At 38.3% G+C, this 21,294-nt stretch overlaps 2 protein-coding genes across 2 annotated transcripts; one reads left to right on the top strand and one right to left on the bottom strand.

Moving 5' to 3' along the window:
- Positions 1-6,550: 6,550 nt before the first annotated feature.
- On the bottom strand, positions 6,551-11,115 carry LOC110701041 (COMPASS-like H3K4 histone methylase component WDR5A). The gene is made up of 2 exons (XM_021878626.1): positions 10,400-11,115; positions 6,551-7,140 (listed from the first exon to the last, which is right to left on the bottom strand). Exons 1-2 carry the CDS (start codon positions 11,060-11,062, stop codon positions 6,847-6,849), a joined length of 957 nt encoding a protein of 318 aa, XP_021734318.1. The 5' UTR covers positions 11,063-11,115; the 3' UTR covers positions 6,551-6,846.
- Positions 11,116-13,732: 2,617 nt separating this feature from the next.
- On the top strand, positions 13,733-21,253 carry LOC110701040 (acetolactate synthase small subunit 1, chloroplastic-like). The gene is made up of 12 exons (XM_021878625.1): positions 13,733-14,178; positions 15,512-15,725; positions 16,664-16,747; positions 17,406-17,474; positions 17,728-17,811; positions 18,017-18,166; positions 18,400-18,486; positions 18,770-18,874; positions 18,966-19,088; positions 19,642-19,794; positions 20,134-20,199; positions 20,914-21,253. The coding sequence occupies exons 1-12, from the start codon at positions 13,964-13,966 to the stop codon at positions 21,001-21,003; spliced, it is 1,440 nt and encodes a 479-aa protein (XP_021734317.1). The 5' UTR covers positions 13,733-13,963; the 3' UTR covers positions 21,004-21,253.
- Positions 21,254-21,294: the final 41 nt, after the last annotated feature.

Raw genomic sequence — 21,294 nt, 5'->3', positions numbered from 1 at the left:
TAGACCGCCGCTAGCGCCGCCACCTCCACCGTCGCCCTCCGTGTAGCCCACTATACACTCCCCTCACCCTGAAATAGGTATTCATTCAACTTTCTTTGTGTTTTAAATTCTAGGGTTTATGTTGGTGATTTCTAATTTTTTTGGAATTGGGTTAAAATGTTGATGAGGTTGAGTTGTTAGTGTTAAAAATGTTGAATTGTTAGTATTGGTATTGTTGAATTATTAGTGTTGGTAATTGTTGAATTGTTAGTGTTGATAATGATAGTGTTGATATTGTTAGTGTTGATATTGTTAGTGTTGATAATAGTTTGGATAATGTTGAATTGTTGTTGTTGGTTTTGTTGAAAATTGTTGACAATGGTTGATAATTATTAGGTTTTGAACAATTGTAATTACCTACATTGTTGTGTAATAATGGTGATTTAGGGGTTCTTAGTAGTTAATTTGTAGAGTATGTAAATTTTTTTTGTTTGATTGTGGTGATTTAGGGATGATTTAACGGCTTTACGTAAAATGTGTTTTGGTTGTTATGTAGAATATGGCTGGACAAAATGTAGCGTTGTTATGTCGATGGGGAGGTGAAATTTTGTGTAATGGATCAAATGTGGAGTACAGTGGAGGGAATATGGACCTTAGAACACTTGAACCGAACATGATTGTGACTGATCTGATGAATGAGGTTCACAGTTGCATTGGTTCAAACCCTATGACTGTTGAACTGAACCTTAAAATGAGGTGTGATACTAGTCATGGGGTGCAAGTGTTACCTGTCTCTACGAACAGACATTTGAAAGGTTTGAGGAGCATGGTAGGAATGAAGGGTTTTCCCAATGAGATATATGTAGAAACAGTGCCTATATGTACCCAACAAAGTACTCGGGCATAACAGCAAGCTACATATGTCTCTGATTACAACACCGCGTCCTTCCAAGAGCCCGCAAACCACATTCCATCGAATGCATATGGGATGGGTTCTTTCACTCGAATGATGCAGGACGACCAATTTCACTTGCCTTTTAGTTCTCATATAGCTTCACCAGTACATGCGGGGGGACGCGTGACAGTGTTCGGCCAGCCTGCTCCGTCGTCATCGAACACCGTGGCATCTTCGCCGATGCAATTGCATAGCTACTCTCCTATGCAAGGTGATGATGGTTCACCGTTTCGAGAAGAGCCAAATCATTTTGATGATGTTGTGAATAATGAATTGTCGGTGTATGATGTGTATGCGGAAATGGATGATGAGGACGAGAACGGAGAGGGGGATGATGAACCTACACAGGTGGAAGATGGTCAGCCGTTGGTTAGAACTCCCATACCTTGGTTCAGTGAGGTACCCGGGAACTATGAAGTTGATCAGTATTGGGCCGAATCGGGTAGCCACACCTCTTTTGTTTCTGGGGGAGAATTTGAGAAGGGAATGTATTTTGAGAGCAAGAAACTGCTTCAAGAAATGGTGAAGATGTATTCTATTCAGAGGAATCAATTCTACACCACAGTGACCTCGAATGATGGTGTCCTACATCTGCGATGCAAGAAGAAATGTGGTTGGATGCTACGGGGTACCAAATCGAGTGAGCACTCACGTGGTTTTACCATAGTCACGTACAAAGGCCCGCATCGGGAGACATGTATCAGTGAAGTACTATCTAATGATCACCCACACTTGGATTCGTCCGTAATAGCCGAGTATGTGAAGTCCTTTGTGCGGAAAGATCCTTCGTTGAAAGTGGAATTCATACAGGAACTGATCTCGAAGCAATTTCATTTCGATGTCCCGTATCGACGAGCGTGGTATGCCAAGGAGAAAGCTATAGCTGAGATATTTGGGGATTGGGAGAGTTCATATGGCAGACTTCCCCACTTCATGCAAGCACTCCTACGGTCGAACCCGGGAACATGTGTCGTATGGAAACACAAAGCTTTAGTGGATGGTGTATACTACAGCAACATGGAAGTGTTTGAACGAGTGTTTTGGGCCTTCGGTCCTTGTATCGATGGCTTTAAACATTGTATGCCTGTTATCTGTATCGATGGGACGCACTTGTACGGGAAGTATAAAGGAACATTGTTGGTTGCTACGAGTGTTGATGCAAGCTTCCAAGTATTTCCTATTGCATTTGCGGTGGTTGAAGGGGAAAACACTTCCAGCTGGTCTTGGTTCCTAGGTTGTATTCGAGATCGTGTCACGCAACGGGGTGGCCTTTGTGTTATTTCTGATCGGCATCCTGGGATCATTGCAGCAATGAATGATCCCAATGTTGGATTCACCCAGCCCCGAGCGTATCACAGGTTTTGTGTCCGCCACATAGCCTCTAACTTGAAGACTCACGTGCGAAGTAACGACATGAGAGACATGTTCAAGGCCGCTGCGTACCAAAGGCAAGAAAGAAAACTTCAAGCTGATCTGTGTTTCATCGGTGAGGCCTGTCCCAAGGCCATTGAGTACATTGCTCAAGTCCCGTTCCCTATGTGGTCTCTGTTTCACGACAGTGGTCGCAGGTATGGTGTATGTACTACTAACTTCTCGGAGACATTCAACAATGTGCTGAAAGGAGCTCGGTTTCTACCGATTATGTCCCTTGTCGAGTTAACCTTCCACAGAGTTAACAAGTATTTCACTTTGAGAAGGGAGTCTTCTGAGGCTAGGTCTGATCAGGGACTTCCATACCCCCCAAAGGTCACTGCCATCCTCGAGAAGAACACCGCTAAAGCCAGATATCATAGAGTGGATGCCTATAACCGGCGATTGCATATTTACCAAGTGACAACAGAGAGGGGAGAGAGAGTTGGTAATAAAGGAGGCCACAAGCATACGGTGAACTGGCAGTTGAGAACGTGTACGTGCAACAAACCGAAGATATTCCACCTCCCATGTTCTCATGTGCTAGCAGTCTGTGTTACATACTCACTATCAGAACGGCCTTGGGTGGACCCTCTGTTGCAGTCGGCCGCCTACATGAACACCTATGCACCACAGTTCTGGCCGATCCCCTGCGAGACAACCTGGGCACAGTGGGCACAGTACGTAGGCCCTAAACTCATTCCGGACGGCACAATGATACGTGGAAAAGGTCGTCCAAAGTCGAAGCGCATACGCAATGAGATGGATGACAGCAACCGGCCCCCAACCAAATGCAGCCGTTGTCACCAGCAAGGTCACAACCGCACTACTTGTCCATCTAGACCAACATAGGACCTAAGTGCATATGTGTTATTTGATATAGTAGTATGTAGTGGTGTTATTTTGATGAAACAATTATAATTTTCTACATTATGTGTTATTGTGTTCAATTCGATGAATTTTATTTTTTACGTTGGATGTTCGAGATTTCCTGTTTATGCCTTTCAATCGAAATTAGTATTCAATATATTGTGTTAGTGTTTGGTGTGTAACGTTTTCAATGAACAGATATCATGGACGTACAGGATAGGACACCCGGACCTGTTGACCCTTCTGTCCTGACACTACAGGACACCCATCGGAGCGTCGACGTATGGAACCTGACGGTAATGATTCATCTTTAACGTTTTTGGATTCTTTGATGTACTATCTTTTGTTACTTATAAATGCTCCTGTGTTTTCAGGGTGACGTAGCGAAGCCATTACAGTGCAGGCACTACAGGACCCCCTGGGTTGTCCATGATCGCTGCCTTGAGTACGTGACGTACGCTGGCTTTGGCGGTGTACATCACTTGGGATTCAGGGAGATCGACCGACACCTTGTCACGGCGTTAGTGGAGAGATGGAGGCAGGAGACGCACTCCTTCCACCTACCAGTTGGGGAGGCGACTGTGACATTGCGGGACGTGGCAATACTGACGCGCCTTCCAGTACAGGGACTGCAGTGACGGGATCATTTCTAGTCGATCCCGTTGGATTGGTTGTGCGGGCTCTCGGGGTGCAGCCGGGTCCCAACGATGTTAGGGGCTCCGCCTTGAGGACGATCTGGTTACGAGATACTTTCCAGGGCTTGCCTGCGGACGCCGATGACGCCACAGTACAGAGATACGCTCGAGCGTACTTGTTCTTCCTCATATCCGGCGTGTTGTTCGGCAACAAGAGCGGGAGCCATTTGCAGCTTATTTACCTACAGCTGTTAGACCACGACTGGGAGCATATCCGTGGATACAGCTGGGGTAGTGCCTCTTTGGCGGTGTTGTATCGCCAACTTTCCAGCCTCACGGAGTGGTGCGCTCGAGATTGGAGGACCTCTGTTTGTGCTTCAGGTATACTACGTATATTATCACAAGCGAATTATGCGATGAGTAATGTCATATTTAACATAGTTTTGTGTTTTTCTATTGAAGCTATGGGCTTGGGAGCACATCCACGTAGGAAGACTAGGTAGGCCTGCTGTACATCGTCCGGGGCAGCAGGACCAGGATGACCAGTATGAGCCGTACATCGCTCCGCCTCGCCCTGCAGCTGATGAGGCTTACGGTTGCAGGTTTGTAACAATTGTCATTTTTTTTCCCATATACGATTTCATTTTGTAAACATACTTACCTAAACAGTTGCCCCAGGTGGATGGTCCCCAGACTCACACAGGCACATGCGGCGACGGGTCTCCCATACTACCGAGACGCCCTTGATCGACTCACTGAGGATCAGGTACAAACTCTGAAGACATTTGTAATCATTTAGGTACTGTGTATACTGATTGTGGACTAACTTATTTAGGATGTGTTATTGCAGATCACATGGGATCCGTATGTACCGGAGTTGGTAGATGTCATGCCTGCACATCTACTGGAGCATCAGGGAGAGTGGCGTGCCCGGGTCCCCCTGATCTGTTTCGAGGTTGTGGAGAGTCACCTACCTGACCGCGTCATGCGACAGTTCGGACTGCAGCAGCCTATTCCCTAGAACTGTGACACTGTCGTGCGCCTTCACGACATTGACCGTCGGGGAAAGACGGAGACAAACTGGGCACTGGAGCATTGGCAGTATCTTCAGCTATGGGAGCAGCGGTTGGGTCATGTCGTTCAGGGTTATCCCATGCAGGGCGTTATGGATCATGACGATCCGTACATGGTGTGGTACAGGCTTATCACACGCCGTTTCATCAACCCCAGCTACACACCACCGTCCACCCATTACCACCCGGCACATGACGTCATTAGCGGATATGTGAGTTTCTTTTACTATACTTATCATCCTCATTTTTTAACTTTTTTAAATATCATGTACTTGACTGATCGATGATTACTACACGCGGCGGATATGATGGCGATGTATGATGCACTGTCCCTCACCCTTACAGACGGACCCACCAGAGCCCAGGTCCAGCGGATGCGAGATATGTCCGCGACTTCCTTACGCAGACATGGTCATGGTCATCTCATCCAACAACAGGACGGTGATGATGGTCACTCCATCCATTCGCGGTTCGACCCCGGCCAGAGTAGCAGTGGAGGTGATCCTACATCGCACACTGAGGCAGAGGAGTACATCTTCCACAGTTCTGCACCCTTCAGAACCCAGGAGGACGCATCGTCCAGCCAGCTCACTCCCCCCCCCCGCGCCGGAACCCATTCACCACCATTCACCATTACACTCGGCGTCGTCCAAGACGAAGGGACGACAGTGAGGCTAGGGAAGGGTTACACCAAATTGATGAGTAGTGAACGTATTGTATCATTGTTTTGTCCTTTTTTCCTGGAATGCTGTATATAACGATTGCATTATCAATATAAGACATGCTGGTTGAATGAATCTGTTTGTGTTTTGAAGTTTTGTTTGCTTATTTATCCAAATCGGATTTATGTCAGTCAAAATAGATCCTTCAGGGCTAATGTACATTAAACAACAGACATTTGGAATCCATAGTCGAAAATGGGGAAGAAAGGATGGCCCGTGGTGGTTAATGTGGTTGTTCATGGTGGTTTTAATGTTGTTGGTTGTGGTGGGTGGTTATCGACGGTTGTTGAATGGTTGGGGTTGGTGGTGGAGCTGGTTGAAGTGTTGTTGGAGGTCAAAAGTGGTGGCAGATGGTGGTCGATGGTGGGGGTTGTTGGTGGATTGTGGTGGCAAGAATCATGGCAGGGGGTGGTGGGTGGGGGCAGAAGAAAGTGGCATATCAGTGGCAAAAGGCTGATTCTGCTGCTGTTTTGCACACCAGCAGAGAAACGCTGTCCCAGGCAGCGTTTTAGGTTGAAAATAAGACGCTGTCTGAGACAGCGTTTTAGGTACAAGGAAGTTTGTACATAAAGTGCTGTCTAGGACATCGTCTTTGGTATAACTGTTTTTGTTTTTTAAAAACATTTTTATAAATAAAAGGCAATTACAAAATTTTTTTAAAAAAAGGTCAACAACAAAGACGCTGTCCCAGACAGCGTTTTTAGGTTGATTTTTTTTTTTAAAAAAACCCAGGCATAAAACGCTGGCCGAGACAGCGTTTTAGCCTGGAAGCTTAGTTTGGTAAATACTTTTGCCACGCAACCATTTTGGTTAATATTTGCCAAAATTGGCTCACTTTGGAAAAACTGCCTGTTCCTCGTCCTTTTCGGAATACATGGAAAAAACACACTAAACAGCAAACAAGAATATCTACAAAAATAATACTCCTATATTGTTCATAGTTTCATACATAGAAAATGATTCAGAGAAGAAAAATATTGACCACGGAAGTTGGGCATAGACAATTGTCGTGCCAAGTCCAATTAGATATAACTCATATAAGCACTAAGCTACAATTACATACAGCCATCCAAAAGCCTGTGAAGAGCCAGAAGAAATCAAGAAATTTCCAGCCGCCCCTCCTAATACGAGCAGCCTTCAAACCTTCCTCGACAACGCCAAGTGTGATGTAATGCCAGTAATCTTCCGCTGCAAAGAAAGAATCATCCTCTGCCTTGTGTCCATATCTTCACAGTCTTGTCATTCTCAAGGGCACAAGATGCAATCATATTTTCAGTAGGGTGGCAAGCAACTGATATGACTGTGTCGGTATGACCTTCTAATTTTTGGACAACTTTTCTTGACTGAAGTTCCCACAAGTAAACACAATTATCCTCGGAACCACTAACAACGTACTTTCCATTAGTTGTAGAAAATGCTGCTGAAATGCAGTACTTTGAATTTACATGTCCTGTGTATGTCTTCAAAAACTTTCCATTCTGAAAATTCCACAGCCTCTGCAGATGCAATATTAAGTCACGTAAATCGCAAGAGAATGGGACACAGAAATTACCGCAATAAATCCCAATAGGATTGTCACTTAAACATCAAAGTAGAATATCTACAAAAAGATAGTTACAACAGTATCAGCACAACAATTGCTTACTACACTGTATGTTACATCATTCCTGGATGACGTAACTGTTACTGTTCAGCTTTCACAAATAACAATAACAAATAACAGTAAGAGCAAAAGATATGCTGAGAAACGGCAGTAAAATACTTAATGAAAGTTAAGTAACAATTACAAATGAAGATGAACATAAAAAACTTAACACTGGCCTGAGATAAATGATAGGCAAAGATTTTTCCTGCATACTCAACAAATAGAAATCTGCATTTTTGTGTTGGATTTTGGATAGCACTAAAAAAATAGCAGCTACAGAGGCATGAAGTACTTGGAGTCATTCAAGATATAAACAAAAATACTACTACGTATATAGTTATAAGCCTTCAACAGGATTGGGACTGAACAAGAATTTCGGAAGTTTATAAGCTATCAGGACACAATATTAACATGTATAAAGATTTCCTAATTACACTATAATTTAAATCAACCCAGTTGCCTATGCTCTCAACCCTAATGGTGCAGGTATAGCAAAAGCTTCTCTAAGCGATTTTCCTTTGCAGCCATAAATGCATTTTGTTACCAAACAACAGTGATGGCAAGTACTATACTTACATCAAAAAGGTCCCAAAGTTCATGCTACATTGATAAATAAAGCTTACTGCGCTTATGAATTTCAATTTATAATTTCATCGACAGGGGCTGAGGCGCTGAGCATACAACCACATTGGAGCTAAATTTTTCTTTGTGAGCAAATGGTTACTGAAAAGCAGAATATATCTCCAGAAAAGATGATAAGACACAGTTTTCTGGTGTTTAAACATTTGAACTCTCAACTGAGAAATCTGTGCTTTGTGTTGTTTGAATTGCTTCCTTGAAATCAATAGCCAGGTGTTAAAGAGAATTATTACAATCAATCTACACAAGGTTTTAAGTCCTTTATAATTTCAATCATGTCCACACAGAGGGGTACACTAAGTTATTCCCATCAGAACATGTTTCAATTACAATAACAACTTCAAATTAAATGCTGGGAACCAATGAATGCTCCCCTCAAAAATGTTTCAAAAAAGCCATCGATTAAGCAATGACAAACATAATCCAATCCCACCATCATCAGACAGCAAATATCTCCAATAAAATTGGGATACTTCATAATTCAACAGGCCAATTAGAAATGAAACCTACCATCCTAGCACACAAAGGTACTATATAAAAGAGAACTGGGCAAAGAAAATCAAACACATACTATATTCAGTGAGATGAAGCAACTAAATTTAAACCACTACCATCCTAGCAAGCAACACAAATCAATCAATCCCAAAACAACATCCTGACCTCAAAAGTCATACATTAACCATGCAAAAAGAGCAAAACAAATTGAAAAAACAACAAACCAAGACATACCCATGTAACTTATCAGTTTTCTGGGCCTCCAAGTCCCAAGCACACAAATTCACAAAATACGAGAAATGTTTGATTCTATCTACTGCGATAAGAATCAGAGACGTTATTGACTGCCTTGGTCTCTGTTAGCCCTGGTTATTGGACAATAAGAATCAGAGACGTCATTGACTGCATTGGTCTCTGTTAGCCCTGGTTATTGTACAGGGTAGTCCAATCGGCACCAGGTTCGGGCCAAATTAAAAGGGCTATGACCCTCTAATTATCTAACTGCACAGGGCTCATGTAGGGTCTCTCTTAAAAGGGTCATTAATGGGCTCTTGTGAACAACCCTATAAAAATGAAAATAGATATAGGGTCATTAAAAGGGCCACCTAAATAAATAAAAAAGTTGAACGTTCTCTCTCCTCCATTCCCTCTATCCTCTCTCTTTAATAAAGATTTACAGTTACAATGCTTTTGCTTCGCCGGGAGATTCTTCGTCGTCGTCATCTCATCGATGCGCCGAAAGATCCGTCACCTGCTATTGCTTTACAAAACCTAAAATCCTTCTTTAAGATTCCTTTCTTAATAATCTTAAAGATCTGAGTACTTTTTTTGAATTCCCAACTTCAAAAATTTAGATTTAGAAATCATTAGCTCTCAAATACAATATAAGTTGATGAATGTATATTTTTTGCTATTAAAACGATTTGCATAGAACTGGTGTAGGGATATTGTTGTTAGAATTATCATGGAATTATTTATTTATTTTATTTTTGTGAAACAATTATGGAACTTTATATTCTAAAGAAGAAATATTCAAATGAATACTCCATACTGTCCATAGTCCATATACGACTTCTTTACCCATTAATGACCCGTTTTAGTTTTACTTTAGACCCTGACCCACCACCCCTAACCCTCTTGGCCCTGACCCAGCCCCGACCCTCTAAAAATTACAACTGACCCACGAATGACCCGCCCCATTATTGACCCGCTCCGAGTCGCCCCAACCCTCCCAATAACCAGGTCTAGTCTATGTAGCCACCCCCAGAAAAAGATAAAGACTCACAAGTCACAACCCCCCCTTGGGATAATATAACCACTCAAACCAAGACATAACTCTTACTTATTCAAGATAATTGTGGCTCGCAATAAGTCCAAAACAGTACAATTTGAATTTGGCAGACAACAGTTGGGCCAAACAAGTGAGTTGCAACCTTCGATCCCAACTGATGAATAGAGAAAAGCTTGGCCAAACCCCTGAATTTTAAACCTATGATATATGGATTTGAAAAGTCCCTTCGACAAAAACATAATCTTTTCTATATTTTTTTACTTACAAATTCCTTATCATCTTGATTCTAACTCTTTAAATCTCTAGCTCATAACTTCGTACGATTGTTTGGCTGATACAAAATCACAAACATACTATTTTCAAACTGAAACAACTAAAAATAAACCAATAGTAGTTATCATACCAATCATCCAAAACAGCAACAAAATCAAACTCTCTCTAACACACACACACACAAAATCATACCAATGGCAAGAATACATTACCACACCAATTAAATCAATCACAAGCATCCTAATTCAACAATCAAAACTAACACACACATAACCAAAATATTAATTAATCCCTAACCTTATTATAAAACACAATTGAACCACATAAAATGCAAACCAACCTAAAAATCAACAAACCCATATAACCAAATTACAAAATTCAAATTAATAACACCAAATAACAATTTCCATACCAGATTATTATCCAATGTACCCACAAGAATAAACTTCCCGTTCGGCGAAAACTTAACGAACGACACCGGAGGATTCTCATCATCAATCAAAGTCTTGACACAATGGCCAGTATTAGTATCCCAAACCCTACACAATCCATCATAACTACTGGAAACAATCAAGGAACCTTCTCGATTAACATCAACAGCAGTAACAGGATCAGAATGAGCAGGCAAAACCTTCAAACACCTCCCAGTCTTAACATCCCAAACCCTAACAGTCTCATCAAAAGACCCAGAAACAAGCATATTCGATTGAGGGTTAAAATTGAGGCAAAAGACGTAATTGGTATGACCCAGAAGGGTTTTGATATTCTGACCGGTGGTGACATCCCAGAGTCTGACGGATTTGTCGTCGGAGGCGGTGGCGAGGAGGCGGGAGTCGGAGGAGAAGGCGACGTCGGAGATGCCTTGATCGTGGCCGATGAAGTGTTGGGCGGCGGAGAAAGGGGGGTCGTCGGAAGAGAGGGAGTGGACGACGGCGGATTTGTCGGCGGAGGAGGAGGCGAGGAAGCGGCCGTCGGAGGAGAATTTGACGGCGGAGATGGCGCGTTTGTGGGGTGTTAGGGTTTGTTTGAGGGTGTATGGTGTGAAGGATTGAGATGGGTCTGTTGTTGAAGACATTGTTGTGTGAATTTGGAAATTTGGAGAGAGATATTGTGAATGTGGGGGGTTTTTGTGAAGGCGTTTAGGGGTAAATACAAGTTAATCTCTGAGATTCACAAAATTTGTTTATCACATGACAATTTTGTAAATAAATCAACAACTTTTTCCATAAAAGTGGGTCCTATATTTATGATGACTAGATAAAGTTGTTCATTTATTTACCAAAATGTTATGTGATAAACAAATTTTGTTTATCCCAGAGATTAAGTGGGGCTTCCTCGGGATTTAGGAGGGAAAGAAGTTGAATGAATGTTGGAGGAGCATATTTGGGCAAATAACTTCCATTACTATAACACTTATAAGTTATAACACCGATTGAGTAACAAACTAACAATGACAACAGTAATCGAGTTATCTCTGTAATTAAAGGGGGGCTTTTTATCTGGGTCATTTCAAGGTTTGCCTCGTGTAAATTATTGTAAATAATTAGTTGATGATTTTTTTTTTATTGACAAGAAGAAAATTATTTCATTAATATAATTTAGCTAAAGGGCACTAACATATAATTCCTAAAAAATAAAAAATTTCAGCACAAGTGCATAACACCTTAAAACTAAATACATTGCAGATTTGATAACAATTGCCTTTATAAAAATTTCATTTGAAGCAATGCAATGTGTGAGTTAGCACTTATTTGGCTTGAAATCCATTTATGTGTAATCGTTTTAGTGAAATTACTCATGTGAAATTCTAAATTCTTATGGAAATTATGAAACCCTAAATTTTCAATTATCACCTTACAAATAGCTAGACCAAGAAAACAACACACACATGCTATCCTAATAAATATGGGGGCCCTGTGCAATTTAGAGATATATAAGCTCTTTAATTTATTTATATTCTATATTAAAAATACACAATATACAAAATGGGAAAAAAGTCACACTAGACCAAGAAACATATATTATAGTTGTATTGTCACTATGCCAAATTCATGCAGTTTAATATATTTGCAACAAAATAGTTAAATTCAAGAGTTTGGGGCCATCAGATTTTGGGCCCTAGGCAACAGCTCACCCTGCACACCGTAAGAGCCGGCCATGAACACACAAGTAGTAGAAGTTCTTTTAAAGATTTACAACTGAGACCCATAACTCCATAAGAAAGGGGTGAAAAAGAGAAGAAAAACCTTAAAAATAAAAAAACTAGCAATGGAAACTGGAAAACCATCCCAGTGGAAAAACTCTAGAGGAAACCAAGAAACGTAAATCCTAGTCCCTTTAATATTTTTGGCCAAGATCTGCCAATGCCTACAACACTGATAAAGTAACTCCCTGTAACACTGATCGACTAATCTTTATAACACTAACGAAGTAAACCATATAATGGTTGGCTACATGGTGTGGTCAACCACATGTAGTAATTTGTGTTGCTAAAATTTCATGCATACGGTCTACGTTAGCAAAAAAAATATAAATAATAAATAAATAAATTTATAATGATATATGTAGCCCTCATAGTTACATACAAGCATTTAATAAAATTCTTATTCAATCAAAACTACAATAAATCAAAAGGGTTTTCTATCATCAACTCTTTTTTTTTTCTTATTTAAAATTTTAAATATTTACATTTGTACTACGCAAGTTGGGTAAATGTATTGTAATCAATTCCTATTTTGAACAAGACCACTATTTTGCCTTGCTCCTGTGTGACAAGCTTAATACATTTGCTAGTACAAGATCTACGGTATATAGAAATCAACTAATGTACAATAAATCTATTATGACTCCTATTAGAGTAGTTTAATTTATGCACCCATATTTAAAAAAAAAATACTTTGTAGTTAGACTTTGTTACTTCATTTCATTCTTAATAAAATCAAATTAGACAAAATCATACTTCACATAAGAAAAATCCAAATTAGATTAAACTTTTTACACTATATCATTTTTGTTAAGAATAGAGTAGAGCTACAATCATGATTTGAACCATATAAAGACAAAGCCAAATCATACTAAAACTTTGATTAAACCTAACCTGATTATATAAATAAATTCTACCAACAAATTACTCCCTCTGTTTCAATATGATAATCCCATATGGAATTAATCACATAAAATAAGAAAAGGATAATATTTGGAATCTAACATTAAATTAAAAAACAATTCATAAATAGTTTTGCCTTATTTAATTTTTTTGATTTTTTAGGAACGTTTTAGTCATATTTCCATAAATCAAATCAAGGGAGTAATTTCTTTACTTAGAGTCATGTCATTAATTCACAATCAATTAATATAACAAATCAGAATTTAATATGAATAAAATAGGAAATACGGAGTAAAAACTACGGAGTAAGTTAAAAGTGGAATACATTCAATATGGGTATATCTTTTTAAAATGCCCAAAATAGTATATGTGACTAACAAATTGAAACGGAGGGAGTATTAAAAAAGACCAGCAATTTACTAGTTTAGATTCCAAACCAACCAAAGTAGGAATAATTTAGATCAAAATACTTTAAAATCCATAAGATGGACAAGAAAGAAAAACTATTCCTTAATTGATTGCTTAACCAAAATTAGTGTTGTACTTTAGTTTATGTGGCTACTGGCTAGTGACCAGTGGACCACTCTTCCCAATTAATCACATGCTTTAACAATGCCCGCATTTACCACAGTACGCACACTCTTATAATGTTCTGCCAACCTAAACGATTTTCCTAAAATACACTCATACAACATTAATTTATCAAACATAATTGAAATTAAGAAGAACAATTAATGGCAAATTAAATTTCAGGACCCTTATTTATTTAAATTTGTTGATTCTAAGAATTGGGTGTTAAGGCGATTTTTTTCCCCTACTTTTTCACTTCTTGTTTGAGAGACTAGTGTTATCTTTCTCAATTTCTCTCTAATGGCGGCTGTGTCTTTGAATGGTAATGGTGGAAAGCTTGGAACTTTGAGTACCCGACCCGAATTAGGATGTGGGTTTTTGAGAAAACCCGATTTTGGAGCTCAGACAACGGTTTTGGTAAAACCCATGTCGAAGAATTTAAGGTTGAAGGCAACGAAGGCTTCTGCTTCTGCTAATGCTACAGTCAATGCAGTGCCTGTTTCAGTTCATCCCAAGTAAATTCAAAATCCTGTCTCTTTTGTTTTCCAATTACTTTATTTTATTTTAATTTATAGAGTTTGATTCTTTTTACAGTTAATTAGTGGACACTGAAAAAAAGAAGGAATTTTGCCTGTTGAAAGGTGTTTGTTTAGAGATATTTGTCTAAAATAAGTTTGTTATTAATTATTCTGATTATATGTTGATGATTTTGGTTATTAATTGATTGTATTTTGGCTTGATTGATGTTATAATAAGGTGTTGCTATTGTAAATTCTTGTTTAATTTTTTTTGAAGCATGACATAAGAACTAAAGAATCTAATTTTGGTTTATGATATAAGTGGTATATTTATATTGGATTCTTGATGAAGTAAGATTGGTTCTTTCTCTTATTGAGAAGTACATGTCTAAAATTTGTGCTCTTGCTTGATTGTACAATGATGGCCTGATCGAAATTGTCGAATATATGTCCTTGCCAGACTTCCCTTTTCAGCTAGTTTACTCACTTATGGAAAAGGAAATGATCTTTTCTAGGTGAATAGAGGTTTTGCCGTTTTAGTAAAGGAATGACTTCAATGATGTGTTTATTTAATTTTGATGGTCGTTTGTATTTGTTTATGAAGAGTATATTCTTGTCCTAATATGGCCATGTAATTGTTATGTGATGATATCTATGACTGGCCTTTGGCTTCTTCAAGTCATGTGCCTTTTTGCCTATTTATTTTTGTACCTCAAACCAGTTTATGAGGGTAATGATATTCCATTTAGTGTTTTTCGAAAGGAAAAATTGTGGTGAACAACGATTAGTAGTATTATGCTCTCATCACACCAAGGAAAGGGATTATATGATTCAGCAAGCAGTTATCTGAAATTTTAGTTTTTATGCCAGAGATTGGTGATTGAGGAAAGTCGATTATTTGCCAAATGGATTGTCCGTTCACGGCTTCACGCCGTTGGACAAATATTGAACTTCTATTTTCTGTAATTATGTGGTAGTAGTTACTGTCATCAATATCCTGACTCTTATTAGAAGCTTTATTCCTGATGCTGTTTCTCTTCTTTGTTAGCCCTCCTTCACTCCTTTTTAGTTCTAAGATAGGGGAGATGTGGAGGGAATTACTTCAGCCGTCAGGCAGGTTGGAAACGTAATTTGCCTAATACAATATACTCTGTATTTCTTGATTACATGTGAGTTTTCACTCTGTGAAGTTTTCTTGTAGTGATAAGTGATAACACTAAAATTTTTTCTCATTGTTTCCTGTCATTCTCTCTGAGGTATTTGAATTTTTTTAGTTGGAAATGAAAATCTTATTAAATCTAAATATCTCATTATTTCTTTCCATATCTAGGGTGATGCGCCACACAATTTCAGTCTTTGTTGGGGATGAAAGTGGGATAATCAATAGAATTGCAGGTGTTATTTCTAGAAGAGGATACAACATTGAGTCTCTGGCTGTTGGTTTGAACAAAGATAAGGCTCTTTTTACCATTGTAGTGTGTGGGAATGAGAAGGTGTTGCGCCAAGTAATGGAACAGCTTAATAAGCTTGTTAGTGTCATAAAGGTAACTGGTTTATATTTCTGTTAGTTAGTCACTGATGATGCCTTGATAAGATATGTCTCAAAAAGTTGCATTGGTTACTTATATGACTGGTTTGTGTTTCTTTTAGTTGGTCATTGATGATCCTTTTGTAACACTTGTCCTCTTTTAATAAGCCAGATAGGTGACTTATATGCTAGTAATTTTATGAATTAGTGGATATAGGGTTTGGTTTAAATACTTTCATGGCTTCCCTGGATTAGATGATATACTAAGGTTTTACATTACCAACCGGCTGATATGACCTAAACAAATCTAAATTTGCCTAAACCTCATTTTTTCTGTCATCTTTGAGAGAATTATGACCTCTAGATCCTCAACTGCAGGTCCTATCATCTTATCATGGTATTGCAAATTAAGCAGTGAAACATTCACATGTTTATCTTCTAAATAAATTTAGAGTGATGCTTGTAAATGAAAGCATGGTCGACATAATACAGTATTGCAATTGTCGTCCTATAAAAATGCAGAATATGAGAAGCTGCTGAACACTCAATCTTCATGGAGCATTCTACACAATTTAACAAGTTTGGCAAGACGGATAGTGTGCTTCAACTCGCATTGTGCATGAATTAGGCTTTATGTCCGTTCGTTAGGTACACTGTGTAAAGTTTGCAGTTGTTTTAAAGTGCTAGCATTGTCCATCACATGATGCACATTTTAGGATAGTATGATACTGATGCAATCAGTGCCTTCTTCTGTGTAACTTGTATGCCGTTACTTATGCTCAAATATGTGTTTCTTAATATAATTTCCTTTTATTTAATTGTTCCGTATGGATTCTTACATAAATTACTTTATAACAGAGCATCATATGATGTTTATGGTACATGTCCTTGATAACATCCTTGGATAGCTGTAGTCCTTGAGTGCTACTGACTGTCTTAGTTACTGTCTTGCAGGTTGAAGATCTATCGAGAGAACCACAAGTGGAACGTGAACTCATGCTTGTAAAGCTTAATGCTGATGCAAATACCAATGCCGAGGTAGTTTCACGAGTTAAATTGAGTGCCTTATGGAGGCAATATATTACTTTAATCTCTATTTTATACATTATTAATGGTCAGCTAGAAAGGAAGATATAAGGGAGATATTAATTACATCTAGGGTGTTAGAAAAATGTTTCAAAAAAGTTTAGTATACATCTTAATGCAAATTTTTTGTATTGAGTTACCTTTATTTTAGAGGAATATTAAAAGTTTCCTCATATCTACCAAAAAGTCACCCCATCCTTGTATTTACACCCTTTTACTCAAGACCTGCTCAAGTCATGTCTTAGTAAGTCAATCTCCATATGGTATTAGAGTAAATTCTTGATTATCATTTCGTACATGCTGATATTGAGAGTTTTCTGCTTGAACTTGAAATCAGTTTGTCTAGGAATTATTACTTCATAACATCATGGGTGTTAAAAAATACAAATTATTGATAAAATTCTATAATTGTTAATCATATTTCTTGACATGTCCATCTTTAGGAAAAGGTGGTTTTAGAAATTTGTTATAGTATCCTTTGGTTATCATATGTGACATGCTGCTAATTAAGAACAAGCTTGGATAGTTGCTTTTTTGCTTTTGTCAGCAAAAGGTGTATTTCGTGAATTATCTGATTATTGACTCAAATGTTCAAGTTTTCGGTCTTCAGATAAAGTGGTTAGTGGACATCTTCAGGGCAAAAATCGTGGATATCTCAGAAAACTTGGTGACTGTGGAGGTTAGTTTTTTTTTTTTTTTTTTTAATTTTTTATTTTTTACATCTTGTGAACGATTGTAAGTAGGTTAATCAATGTTGCACTCTATTAGGGAGCTGTTTCCATGTTTGATACAAGAAGCTTACCATAATGAAATTGTCTTGACGCCTAAGCTCCAAAAGTTGTTTCTCTGTCCAAACTGTTCCAGAAATGATCATTCTCTCCTGCTTACTGTAGAATCTCCATTTAATTGAAATTTTATTTGTTGCATTGCAGGTGACTGGAGATCCTGGTAAGATGGCTGCTGTCCTGAGAAATTTTAGCAAGTTTGGAATTAAAGAAATTGCAAGGACAGGAAAGGTTAGTCTTTTAGACACTTGTACTATCTTCAGTGGAAGATCAGAGAAATTTGCAAAGAATAAATGTTCATAGTCATAAATTGGAGTGGAAAATTTGGAATAGCTAACCAAATGTCGACTTCTCTACTAACGTTTACAATCGTATTCCATCCGAACTTATGGAAAAGAAGTTTACTTAGCTATTTTCATTTTTGTTCATGTGATAGATTGCACTAAGGCGGGAAAGGATGGGTCAGACAGCTCCTTTTTGGAGATTCTCTGCTGCTTCTTATCCTGATCTTGAAGAGAAAGCTATTAATGCTCTTGTTGAGTCTACAAAAAGAAGTATCAATGGTGATCTGGGATCATCGTCCAGTGTAAGTGGATTTCTGTGCTAATCTCATTTCTCCTATTAAAGTAATATCTTGTGGTTATAAACATATACTGATTGTCAAGCCATATGCTTACAATGTCCATCATTTCGCAAGCACAAATTGATTATATGGATTATTGCAGTATTAGTTGTAACTCATAAATTGAAAATTATAAATAGATACGTTGTGCTTAAAATAAGACCTTTGAACTTATATAACTTTTTTATTCTCTGAAGGGCGATGTTTATCCTGTGGAGCCTTATGATATCTCCATGGTTAATCAAGTACTTGATGCTCACTGGGGTGTTCTTTATGACGGCGATGTAAGACTTCATATCTATTATTATGTGATACTCAAGTTTTTAGTTTGACATGACAAACTTGTCTCAGGGACAGCTCTTTAAAATAACTGAGCCTCATTTGAAGGGTTAAGGATAATGCCTTTGGTTTTTCTGATGTTCATCTTTCTGAACTTTCGTGTTTGTTTGGTTTTAAGAAAGAAAGCGTGATTTGAGTGTTCACACTCTATAGCTGCACAAGTTTGCCGGTTGATTGTAGTACAACCTGCTCTACTAATGCTCTGATGTGCTTCTTTCATCATGTCAGTCAAGTGGACTTCGGTCACATACTCTGTGCATGGTAGTAAATAATGCTCCTGGAGTTCTCAACACTGTAACAGGAGTAATTTCTCGTAGGGGTTATAACATTCAGGTTGGTATGGATTCTGACTACATTATGTATATATATTTTCTTTTGTGTTATGTTATTCACATGTCCCCTCCTTTTTTCTAATTATCCTCAGAGTCTTGCTGTTGGCCCTGCTGAAAAGGAGGGTCTTTCTCGTATCACAACTGTCATTCCTGGAAATGAGGAGTCGATTGGAAAATTGGTTCAGCAACTTAGCAAGTTAGTAGACCTTCACGAGGTGAGTATCTGAATTCTGAATGTATATACTGTTGCCCAAATACGTTTAGTTTCAGGCAGACATATATGAGCCGTGAGAGTTTTAGTATATTTTTTTCTTGTTATTTATGTACTATTAATGCAACGCAGTAGTTAAATGTAATTTGAACTTTGCTTTTGTGCGGAGTATCAATTTGTGAGATCCTTGTTTTCCCGAAAGCCCTGTACAATGAATACAGTCAGAAGTTATGAATTTCTTCCTTATAGTGTCTTGATGCTCGATTTAATCACATATTTTTTTTCGGTATCATTTTGGTAAAGATACTCTGGACATCTTGCATGATATCCCATCTTTACTGTGGAGTTATTTTTTTTTTTTTGAAACAAGTGGAGTTACTTTTTTGTTCAAGTAAAGGTTCCATTCTTAGTCAGTGGCTAGATTTCATTCACCTAGTGTCATGCATAAGGTTTAAGATTTATCTCAGTACTAGATTTTCAGCAGCTTCTATACCAGTATCTTATTCATGAAGCATGAAAGATTTGACAACCTGACTATGGAAAGTTTATTGCTACAGATTCAGGACCTTACTCACCAGCCATTTTCAGAGCGAGAGCTTATGTTGATCAAAGTAGCTGTAAATACTTCTGCCAGGAGAGATGTCCTTGATATTGCCAATATATTCCGTGCAAAAGCTGTAGATGTCTCTGATCATACCATCACCTTACAGGTACATGTGATTTTCCCTTTTCCCCCTCTTTCTTACTCTCAACAAAGCAGTGCTTCTTGATTTGAAGTTATACCCCCTCCTACTTACAGTAGTTCCTTCCTATATTATTTTCCCACTTTGGGATTGGTGACTTGTAACTTGTGCGTTACTGATAATGAATTAGGGAAACACTATGGGCAGGCGAATTAGTATAGTTTATGAAAATGGCCTATTTTAAAGGGAACCTAAAGTCATAAACTAAGCAATTTAGAATAGAATTACACTGATATCAACAATGGTAGGGATTTGGGAGTTTAGGGTATTGAGAGTCTTTCTAACATTTCTGATTTGTCTTTTCAGCTTACGGGTGATCTAGACAAAATGGTTGCGTTACAGAGATTATTGGAGCCTTATGGAATTTGCGAGGTCTGTATTTTTTTCTTCAATTTTTGAATTATTAATTTTGTAAACCCCCCTGGTTCAGTATATTGCCTTAGTTGGTTAAATTGGTCTCAAAACGAGCTTGCAGTTTTCACTTTTCAGTGAGTGAGTTAGTGCATTACAAAATGAGGTTGGTAATGCACTAATGCCTAAGTTGAAGACCTGTTGCTGAAATATGGTATGGTGTGGTTTTTGCTTGTAGGTGGTGTGTTAGTGTGTTACTAGCTTACATTTCATGTGATCTGGAAGAGGGAAACCAAACTCTCATATCGCAGCTGAATCTTTTGATTCTCTGCCAACACAAAGTCAAATCTAAATTAAGCTTCATAAAATATACTTTTCAATTAACAAAGTTTGTTGCTGGTTGAGAATGGAAATCAAAATCATTTAAAAAGCAAGGTCTCTATACTTTTGTATTTATACACCAAGTGCTTTTTGGGATAGGGGTTTGACACTGGGTCAAAGATCTATAGCGCTACAATTTCACTGCATGTACAATATACTAATCATGTTTAGCTGTGTAAATTTGTATGATTTAGCAATTGGAAGTCTTTGGGGTTGGTAACTTGGTATGTGAGACTTTAGTTTGAGATCCTTTCATGCCTTTAGTCTTTCCCTCTACTTCTACTTTGGGTCCGTAACGAACATCTATGGTTGTTGCATGTTGGCTTACATTACCATTTATGATGTTTCTTGTAGGTGGCACGTACTGGAAGAGTGGCATTGGCCAGAGAATCTGGGGTGGATTCCACATATTTACGAGGATTCTCTCTTCCCTTGTACGAGTGAAAATCTCTCTGGTTATGTCCATGAGACTTTGACATTACCTTGTTCAATTATCTTTTTCTCTTTTTTATTACTTGGTAGATAAAATGCAAACAAATTGGAGTGGCAGCTAAGAAGCAATTCCAATCTTTGCTTTTAACAAGAAGTAGGTTTAATAACAAGAAGTATTTGCCTACCATGTAATACCTTGAGGTTTTTGGTACATGTATTTTTGTGCAATGGAAATTCCAAATAGCTGGATGGTAAGCCATAATATCCCCAGCAAAATAAGGTTCCCTGACCAATATTAGCAGA

This window comes from Chenopodium quinoa, unplaced genomic scaffold, assembly GCF_001683475.1.
Source record: "Chenopodium quinoa cultivar QQ74 unplaced genomic scaffold, ASM168347v1, whole genome shotgun sequence".
Lineage (NCBI taxonomy): Eukaryota > Viridiplantae > Streptophyta > Magnoliopsida > Caryophyllales > Amaranthaceae > Chenopodium > Chenopodium quinoa.
This window is presented reverse-complemented; position numbering and strand designations above follow the sequence as displayed.

Bases quoted from the DNA above. Each gene is read 5' to 3' on its own strand.
- LOC110701041 (XM_021878626.1), bottom strand. From the start codon at position 11,062: ATGTCTTCAACAACAGACCCATCTCAATCCTTCACACCATACACCCTC. The intron at 7,141-10,399 runs GTATGGAAATTG...TTGCATCTGCAG, and splicing joins GTACATTGGATAATAATCTG to AGGCTGTGGAATTTTCAGAA.
- LOC110701040 (XM_021878625.1), top strand. From the start codon at position 13,964: ATGGCGGCTGTGTCTTTGAATGGTAATGGTGGAAAGCTTGGAACTTTG. The intron at 18,167-18,399 runs GTAAGTGGATTT...TATTCTCTGAAG, and splicing joins ATCTGGGATCATCGTCCAGT to GGCGATGTTTATCCTGTGGA. The intron at 19,089-19,641 runs GTGAGTATCTGA...TTATTGCTACAG, and splicing joins AGTTAGTAGACCTTCACGAG to ATTCAGGACCTTACTCACCA.